This window comes from Propithecus coquereli, unplaced genomic scaffold, assembly GCF_000956105.1.
Source record: "Propithecus coquereli isolate 6110/MARCELLA unplaced genomic scaffold, Pcoq_1.0 Scaffold3, whole genome shotgun sequence".
In the NCBI taxonomy this organism is placed as follows: Eukaryota; Metazoa; Chordata; class Mammalia; order Primates; family Indriidae; genus Propithecus; species Propithecus coquereli.
The window spans coordinates 18,836,202-18,846,652 of record NW_012148618.1 but is presented as its reverse complement, the minus strand read 5'-3'; the positions used below and the strand labels follow the sequence as shown (position 1 = coordinate 18,846,652).

Here is a 10,451-nt window from a genome sequence, read left to right as displayed (position 1 = left end):
TCTATCCTTTGAGAATTTAAAAGAAAAGAAAAACACAAACCTCCATTCAAAGGAAAACCCACTGAACATTCATTAGGTAGAATTCTAATCTCTTCTAATAGATCATTTAACTACTTAAATAAAAAATCCTTATTAAAACAAGGATAGTGTCTGACAGTGTAATAAACTACTTTGCGGAAGATAGGATTCTTCATATTTTACAATTTTGCAATAAACCTGAAACTGGATTGACTGTGAAGAATAATGTAAGATCTGATTAAAGTTCAGATTATTGCCCAAACATATGGATGTTAAATAAATCGCATTAAAAAGAATTACTCTTGCCCTTGGCTACTCTCACACCTCCAAACAAAGTAATGTTTCTTGATGATCTCAATAAGTTACTAAACTGCCCTTAAAAACCTAATTTTGCATGAAACCCTGGAGCAAAACCTTGGCAATATTAAGATGCAGATTTTCCATGGAGCAGCATATACTTATTTTGGCCCCCGTGGCTGTATGCACTCATTTGATATGCACCATAAAACCGGCAAGCAGCCCTTTGTCAGGAACTCAGCAGTTGCCAAACATGAAACATGGAAAAATTATGGGAACTGGTGCCAATTTTTCAATTTATAGCTTAGCCCTTTCTTTTTCGAGTTAGTTTTCTGGTGATTCTAAATGTGTTTTGAGGAGCGAAGGCAATAAATAGTGACCAACTACCTTTAAAAATGTGAATTGAGATACCTTCTGGAGTAGTATCTGAAAGCACATTTGAACATCTATGCTCTTGATGCTAAGTCTTCCCCTGAAAGTGAATTTATAATTTTTTCCCATATATGGAGTAGAAAAGCATTAATTTTTATCACATTAAATCAGGAGCTTTGATAACATTCAAATAAATTTTCCGTATAAATTTTACTAATTTACTCTTAACAAAAAAAGATTTGCTAGAGGAAATAATATTTTTAATGCAATATAATATTTAAAAACTTTCAATAATCACTCTTAAAATAATGCCATTATCATTCATTTCCCATTTAGGAAAAAAAATTAGTAATATACATTATCTGAGTTATTTCATCCATCATTTTAAGCTTATAGCTGGCAATATTTTATTAACCTTTGTTTTCTAACTGCTGGTAACTGAAAGTAACACAAGTATTTTCTTTGGAAAACGTTCAACAACTCAGCATTTTTTATTAGTCAGGTCACATTTTCACCAGTTTTCCCACAGGTTATTTTTATTTAGTGAAGTTTTGCCAATCATCATAATAGGGATACTCTGTGACAAATGAGAGGCAAATGCCAATATGTCCCCAAATATGAATATTATTATGAAATGGATATGCTTTTATATGCACCTAAAACTCTTTCAGAAGATGGAAATAGTCACTTGAGCATTCACCTGTTTGGCAAGCTGGAAAATTCCAGTCTCACAGGAGTTAACTCTTCACCTTTCCTCTCTGCCAAACATTGTCAAAGAGGCAAAGTAAAAAGAGCCCAGGTGTAAATTATTTCTGTGACCTTCATCTCACATGTGGCATTCATGGTGAAAACAAGCTGCTTTTTGAGCTTAGAGTTTATATAAAAAATTATTCAGGAAAAATACTGACCAATTCCAGCTTCTCCAACAATCCAGGAGAGGCGAATGAAGAGCATGACTCCCCAGATATTCAGCATGCATCTGACCTGTGGGTTGAAGGGACAGTGAAAGAAGGCATGAACAGTGACAGTGGGGCAAGACAGCCATGTTTGTGGTGCTGGCGTCCCAGCCTTGTGAACACTTAATCCACACAACATTGAATGGACAGTTCTCATTTGTAAACAGAGGAGCTTTCTCACCAGCACACCTTTCACCCATCCAAACTTCACAGCACCAGCCTGATCTTCTTCCTTGTTCTCAGCTTGTTCATCTCCAGGCACCCCGTCACCGTTGGCAACCCTGTCAGCCGAACCTGGGGCCACCGCCACATTCTGCATTGTTACAGATAGCAAAAATACAGTAGTCGGTCAACCAATGAACTGTTCCATAACACTTTCAAAGGTAAAGCAAAACAATTGACATAAAACTTTGGATCCCCCCCCCAAAAGTATGGGGAGACATATATTCTAGTCACTTCTAGTAATTTTTTTTTTCCCCCTAGGAACTGATGGGTTCCTTTTGTGAGTGATTTTTAGGTATGGCTAAGACTGCAAGGGTAGTGGAGGGAGCCTGAGCAGTTCTTCCACTGGTGAGAATATTTCCTTTGGTGAAAGTGGTCAGATTTGCATACATTTAGAACACAAAAAGAACAAAGGAGAGAAGAAGAGATGCAAGGGGGGAAAGCCCAGAAAGAGTGGATGAGAGTCATTAGAAGGCATGTTAGGTGGGACAACCTAACATGAGGATAACCTCATGAGGTTAACCTTCCTAACCTAACCAGGCGAGGTTAACCTTCCTCAGTTATGCGGGATCTCTGGACTTCTTTCCGTTAACCTCCTTGTGCTTCATTTTATTCATCTAAAATCATGATGATAAAATTTCTCTACTCACCTCAGAGGATCTTTAAGAAGGTTCAATGAAAGAACACATAGAAATGTTTTCTTAAAAAAAAGAGTTTATAGTATTCTACAAAAGTTTAAAGTCACTGGATGACTACAAGAATGTTATTCCTATAGGGGAAGATTCTCTCGGATTCCATATGCCTTTGCGTGAGAATTGTTGAATGTGCTGTCATATAGAAGGTAAGAAATTTCATAACTGACTTCTAGAAAGACTAATTCAGTAGAAATAAGAAGTAGTATAAATAAGGGTTTAAATTTTTATGTCATTTTTTTCCTGTGGCTTAATTCTGAAAAAGATCATCCTTCTCAGTAGGACAGTCTCTGAGTTCAGTGAGGGAGGAAACAGCTCTGTTTCTCTCAAGTTAAGAGTAACTCTCAATCTCTAATTTCACTTTAGATGTGACTTTGAATAATTTCAGATGAACCTGCTTAATGTAGCTTATCTGGCACCTACCTGGCTCTTTGGGTAGACTATACACCTCTTTGAGCTCTGGAAAAAACTTTTTTTTCTAGGAAGTGCTTTGGAACCATTGGAGAAACCTCTCAGATTCAGCACTTAATTACCATGATTATTGAATAATTTTATAGTATTTAAGTAGTCTAAATTGGTTTAAGCCTAAGATTATATGTTCTGACATCGCTAGCTAAAAAGTCTTGGACAAGAACATTTTTTCCCCTCTAAAATGGAACTGGTGTGAAATAAACATTCAATATTTATTATAAGGTCTTTTTTTTTTTTTAGGATGATTGATGTTCTTGCACTTGCCATCCTCAAGGGCTCTTGTTTCTTTGGGCTTTTCTGTGTCATTAGCAGACCCACTATAAACTGACCTTAATTTGGGCTATTTACTGCAAGTCACTTTGACTTCTTGTCTTCCTCCAACCTGTTCTTCTTCTCTACCTAACCAAGGATTTCTCCCTGACTTTCTTCTCCCAGGAGACTTTGTTCATAATACCATGGTGACACTTGAATAACTAAAGTAATCAATGTACTAAGAGTCATTGTATGACAACTGAAATGGAGAAAAATTTAACATTTAATTACCATTATTATAGAATACTAGTAGTCATTCTATGTCGTGGATTACTTTCCTTAGTGTCAGTGAAGGGCTTGCCATATAGCAGACCATCAATAAACAATGCTGAATCCCTAAGGTGGGCTTAAAAGTCCCCGATCTCTACCACTTGGGAGCAGACACCCTAGTTTCTTATCCATTCTTGCCGCCTATTTCTTTTCCATTCCTTCCCTGTGGGGCAGTCCATTTCTTACTGTTTCCTCTGTGCAAACCACATTTAAAAGAGGAGATAAAGGGAATGAATCCCAAGCCACATTATCTTATTATTTTTTGACAGCATTGGGAAAAAATTGAATGACAGAGGAGATTAAAATTCATAGTTAAAATTTAGTTTTGAATTATCTGAGGAATATGTTAATCTTAAGCATCACCAGTCTCTATTTGCACAAATAATTGAAAACTGACATCATATATTCATACCAATGTAAGATATGTATAAACAAAGTCTGAAGAAATTGAGGCTGAACTGGTAGGGCAGAAACAAGTGATCTATATCAGCTACAGATGCAAGCCATGTATGTAATTCAAAATTTTCCAGTAGCTATTTTTTAAAAAGTAAAAAGAAATTGGGTCAATAACTTGGGTTTAGATGTGGACTCCTAAATTTTAAAAATATATTTAATCTTTGTAGACTATCGTATTTCTAATATTTGCAATATAAGTATTGGCTAGCGGTAGTTGTACCCCGATTTGTAGGAGGGAACTGAATTACAGAGTGTTTTAATAATATATTTTATTTAATAGAATCTATGTAAAATATTATTTCAACATATAATCAGTATAAAAATATTAGTGAAATATTTTACACTCTTTTTTTCATACTAAGTCCTTGAAATCCAATGTATATTTTTAACTGACAGCACATCTCAATTTGGACTAGCTGCATTTCAAATGCTTAATAGCCGCATGAGCATTTGAAATACTACCGTATTGAACAGCACAGCTCTACACAATACAGTCGATTTCAGATGGATGAAACATTTGAGCCTGTTTTCCAGTCAATTAAAAACACTTTTTTTTCTCTGAAAGAATTCTACACACATAAGGCAGCTGAATGGGTCAAATGTAACTTTCATTTTTCATAACTGAAACGTATAATCAATGAGAGCAGGGAATTGAGGAATGTGTTAAAATGTCCATGAATGTTGAAGAGATTATTTGGTTTGGGGATACATTTATTTGCCTTGATTTGAGAAAAACTTTTTTTTAATTGTCAATATTCTAGTTAATCAAGGTCTCATAGCCAGACCGTCAGCAACTACTTATTCGGGGAAAAGGCAGTTTCCTTTGCCTAGATTAATTGAGGATCCCATGAGACAAAGCCTGAGTCACTTGCCTTTTTAAAGAAGTCTTGGGAATAAAACCCATGTTTTCTGATTAAACCTGAACTTGAAGATTTGGTCCAGGAAATTACTCGGATGAACTCTAATGGTGACTGTGACCCTTAGATCTGAATTAATGAGAATACCAATGACTGTAAAAAAAATCTTACAAATTAGGCTAAAGGATGAATAATATATTTAAAATTTCCCCTTACATGAACATTTCTTCCTGCTGGATACCCCTCCTGGTCACAGTTTAATGGTCCTTCAATTTATCACTAGGACTTTACGATATGATGCAAAAAAGAATATTCATTGAGGGCATGGCAGAGAAACCACCATATACAGAAACAGAAATTAGTAAAGCAATCATTTTCTAAATTATAAAAAAATATAGTCAGTGTATGGTGTTCAACTCTTCCTTAGATAAATATGTTCAATCTGCTACAGTTTCAAAGTTTTAAATATATTTAGACCACAGAGGGGGAAAAAACCTTGAATGCATACTTCTCTTGTTGACCATTAAGATCTGAGAGAAAATTTACAAGCATAGAAACCATTTCCATGCTCACTATCATGTAGGAGCCAAAAAATCCTGCACCGTATAAACTAGGAGACTTAGAATCCAATTTTGGCTGTGTAATCAACTCAGGGTGTGTCCTCCAGCAAGATGTGTTATCTTTCTTCTATACTGCCAATGAGAATAAATCCAATGAGTTTTCCAAAAATTTTATTTTGAAGCAGTTTACTCTAAGTCAAAATCCTTTTTTCTATGTTTGCCATCTTCCTGTTCTGACGTGGCAAAGCAAACCTTGGTTTCAGTTTTTAATAAATGCCTCCTTTGTAAGTCAGAACAGCAATTATAAATCCAACTTATCATAAAAGTACTGAACATGACTTTGGGTTGAGGGTTTGTGGAGAGTTGGTGGCTATGAGCTGTAACCAGTGGCTTTCAGACTCCCGACTCGACTCGTTCATGTTCTTGAGACCAAAGTCTCAAAACTAAAAGTTTTATGATTGTTGTCTTGAAACTAGTTTTTTTCCTTCACACTTTGAATTGATTTGTTTGTTCACACTCCATTACCATAAATGATGACCTGTAACATTTTATAAATGCATTTTAAATGCATAGCTTTAGGCAATGATTATTTATTTATCAAGAGTTTTACCTGAGCATTCAGAGAAGGTAAAATAAAATAAAGTACATTTAAAAAAAGAAAGATCATTTGATAAAAAAAAGACTTTCCCCTTTCCAATACTGGTAAACTAGTAAATCTTCAATCACGTGTAATTTAAATGGTAAATTACTGAAGAGTTGTAAGATGAAAGATTAAATTGTTTTATTTAACACGTAATATCATTTTTCAGGCTCCAGAAAAATGACAAATGTCTTTCTAGGTATCATCAAAGCAGAAGAAATTAATATGTTTATTCTTAATTCCAACTAGGTAATATTTGCTACTTATACATGCTTTCAAGTTTTGAGCCTTTAATCCCAGGGTGATAGAATTCTTAGATCATCATTGAGAAATAGTTCCCTAAATATTTAGGCCTAGATGATCTCCCATTGTTTTAAACTTTCTTTTATTATTGACACATTCAAACATATGCCAAAGTAAGGAGAATAGTATAATAAATCTCATGTACTTATCACCCAGGTTCAACAATTATCAACATATGGCCAGTCTTATTCTATCTAAGCCCACCACACCTTTGCCACTGAATTATTTAAAAACCAATATCGCCAAGACCTAGATAATTCCTAAGGTTCATTTCAGAATAGAAAACATGTGATGCTAACCATATTTCCCTATCTTATCGATCAATATTATTATGTTTGTGTGTTTCTATCCCTTTGTGATAAAGGCTAGTATTTTAAATACGAAAATGAAAGGTTTGTTTTTCGTGTTTTAAAAGTTATTGCAAACTATGCCTATATTCACTACTAATGATCACAATTTGTAGTCATAGAATTTTACTATATCTGAAGATATATATCTCACACAGAAATTGATGTGTTTTTAATAACTCAGGCCAAAAGTTAGCTATATGCAATAAACTGGCATATGAAAAAGAAAATTAAAAGGTTCTTAATATTTTCCCAGTATACCTTTACAAGAACTCCTACTCTTCTCACCATCTATTACTGAACTATTTATAATGGGAAATTACACTTTTTTGCTTTTGTTTTATTTCCACAGATGATTTTAATAGTGTGAGCTCCCAGGGGAACTCTCCTTGAGTACTAAGAAAATCTAACAAGTATCATTAGTTGCAGAATTTTACTCCAACAAATATTTTAGGGGTGGCTTCTGGTTACCACTGGCCTGTAAGGCATTTATTACTTCAATTTTAATGCTTATTTTATTTGGCTGCTGTTAGCTTAGTGATTATTTCTAATTTTAGATACCCCAAATTTGAATGCTAAAGTTAACAAATTTGAACTTTGAAATGCTCTAGAAAAGATTACTTTTTAGAGAAAACATTTGTACATTTTTGTCCTTTCATAAAGGATGAGCATTTAATAACTTGATTTATGTGGGTTTAATGTTTGTGAACTTGACTACATGTCCTTTATTTCTATTCATAACAATGTCATTTGACTTATATCATAAAATTCTAGAAGGAAGAGGTCAAATCTCTTTAATGCACTTTATACAGTAGCTCTTGTAAATAAATACTTAATAAATGCTTTTTATGATGACCATGAAAATGATTGAGACCTATAATTCTGTAGGACAAGCAATATGATTTCTTGGCACAGCCCCAGAAACAGGACTGACATAAGGAAGGACCTCCTGCTCAGCCCCTCATGACTGAGCTGTGATTTTCTTCTTTGTGCTGAGTACCACCTTTCTCTCTAGCTGTTGAATGAGCTAAGGCAAAGTGCCATGGGAGAGTAGACTGAGGAAGGAAAGTAGTAATAAACAGCAAGGACTCTGGAGTCATGAAGAATGCATTCAATTTATCAGCCATATGACCTTGGCCTCGTGATGTTGGAATTTCATTGACTTTTCCAAATCTTTGTTTTCTCTTCTAAAAGATCCATAGCATTTTGTAAAACTGTCACCATCTATAAAATAGCAATAATAATAGTACCTACCTTGAGAGGTTGTTGTAAGGAATGAGTAAGAAATTTTTACATGTGAGCACAGTGTCCGATGCATAAAAATTCTCAGTGACAATTTGGTTATTACTACCCTGCAATCAATCTTAATGCTTTTATTTACAAATTATTTTTAGTTGTTAACAGCCTAATGGCCCAAATGTGAAGTCATCCCATTATTTCTGTTATGGATCAGTTTCTATATGGTTGGCCTCATTAAAAACAATATTTCTGTCTTAATTTTTATAATATTTTACACCTTTCATAGATAGTTTAGTTCAATGACATCATAATACATGAGTTTGATAGAAAGGCTGTATATTTTCCTGAATCCTTTATAATTATATCTTTTTTCTGAAATACTAACAATGGTGGTTAGTAATGCTGAAAAGGAGTTACATTTCAGTTAGTCCTGTAGTTTAGAACTGTGTGTGAAAAGATTGGATACTGAAAGCAGAATTCTCTTTACAAAGTAAAGTTACTAGATTAATCTTTGCCAGATATCAAATAATGATTTCATATGTTTTGATAGGGAAAGATCTTCAAAGTACATTGTTAGAAACAGCAGAGTGCAGAACAATGTGCAAAATATGTTTTGATACATGTTTGGAAAAATAATACAGGCAAAAAGTTAGATATTAATATAGATATTTATAGATGTTTGTATACGCCTAGAAAATTTTGAGAAGGATTTACGAGAAACCGTCAGTAATGATTGCTCTGGAAAGAATAACTGAAAAATTCATGTTAGATGAGAAACATTTTACTATATATTTTTTAGTACTTGTTCAATATTTTATCAGTGTATATTTTACTTTTTAAATAAAAAGCTAGTATAAAAATTGCCACTATCAACATCAACGGCCATTTATTGAGTTCCTACCCATTATAAGCACTGAGCTAGACTTTATATGCTAATATTCACAAGCATCTTGTAAGATAAATAGAAGTTATGTACTTTGTATAACATTGCAGAGTAAATAAATGACAGTCTTTTTATCTGCTTTTAATTAGAGTTTTCAGAAATCCATAATTAATAGCCACCAGTATAAGTATTTAGCTCTTTTCTCCATAGAAAACAAAAAGCATTTCTTCAATTAGAATCTCAAATCATTAGGATTACAAATTCTGTCAATTTCTATCATACCTAGAGTTTCACTTAAGGCAGAGACTTAAAATAATGTCTTTCAAGCCTATTTTTCATTTTACCTATTAGAAAAATCTAGTTATGCAATTTTTTTTCTGACTTGGAAATTATAACCAAGATTTGCATAAAAATTCAACTGTTTTTCTGTCTAAAAATAGTCTGTTATTCAGTATGAATATGCCATTGCTATATGGCTTTTAAAAGCATTATAATCATGGGTATAAAAAATATTGCCTTACTTGTACTATGTCAATACTTTCCACTTTTAAATGATTTAAGTAAATACTATTATTTGCATTTTTTGCATACCAAATCTATGAAGTGTCTGAGTGTAGTTATGTAATGTTTATTTTATTGATGATTTCTAGTTGCGATGTGAGGAACTACCGTAAAAATGTCAAGGGCCTAGGAGGTGGAAGCACAGCTACCTTATTTTGCAGGTCTTCATCTCTTATGTCAGGGGGAGAAAACAATTAAATTAAATTCTCTAGCAAAGAAGAAAGAGAGAAATTGAAGAAGGCCCAGACTGTTACACATGGAGAGGCAGCCTGGTCCATACACCTTCAGCAACACTAGAATGTGCTGGTGGCTGCAGAAACGTGCCCATTGTACGTTGCATGGTTAAATTTGAATTCCACTCCCAACTGGGCTATGTGGATACCTCTACATGATTTAATCAGGATGAAGCACTCTAGATAAGTGAGGGTCAAGTTTATAAGCAGAGTAACTTTTTACTAAACTGGTTCAAAACGATCATTCAGGGAATTGAGCTTAAACCTAAATTTTAATAGATTGAATTTTCCATTCCTTTGTGTCTGAGAAAAGAAGTGCTATAAGTCAATGTGAAGTCCTTAGTCTCATTTTGTCTCTTCAAAAGTGGTATGATATCCCATACAGCTATCAAATTTGTCCAGTGCAGCTATCATATTTCTACTGTGCGGTCATTCGATGGCTTTCTAAACAACTGTTCTTTCAGGGCTTTTCTCCCTTCAGTGAAAGATTTATATAAGCCATGACTTTAGAAATTATAAATAAGCTACTTTTCTCTCTCTAGAATGTCAGTCCTAAGAATGATGTGAGTTTACTCCATTTCCTTTTTAACAGAGTTAAAATTCTATTTTCTTTTGTGGTAAATTGGAGATGAATGAGAGTATTTAATTTTGATACCAATTTTAATGAAGGAGGCAGTTTTAAAAATTGTCACGTGTAATGTGGTAAAGTATTGTGGGATAGAATTTCAGGTCTTTTTTTTGAAGAACTTTAGTTCAATTTAC

At 33.7% G+C, this 10,451-nt stretch overlaps 1 protein-coding gene across 2 annotated transcripts in view; it reads right to left on the bottom strand.

Annotated features, from left to right (window-relative positions):
- Positions 1 to 10,451, bottom strand: part of SLC12A1 (solute carrier family 12 (sodium/potassium/chloride transporter), member 1) — a 90,472-nt gene that overhangs the window by 76,683 nt on the left and 3,338 nt on the right. For both annotated transcript variants that reach the window (XM_012649158.1, XM_012649159.1), the window contains exons 3-4: positions 1,825 to 1,956; positions 1,596 to 1,671 (exon numbers count right to left, since the gene is read on the bottom strand). In XM_012649158.1, coding sequence (XP_012504612.1) covers positions 1,596 to 1,671; positions 1,825 to 1,956 — 208 coding nt within the window. The remainder of the gene's footprint in view (positions 1 to 1,595; positions 1,672 to 1,824; positions 1,957 to 10,451) is intronic.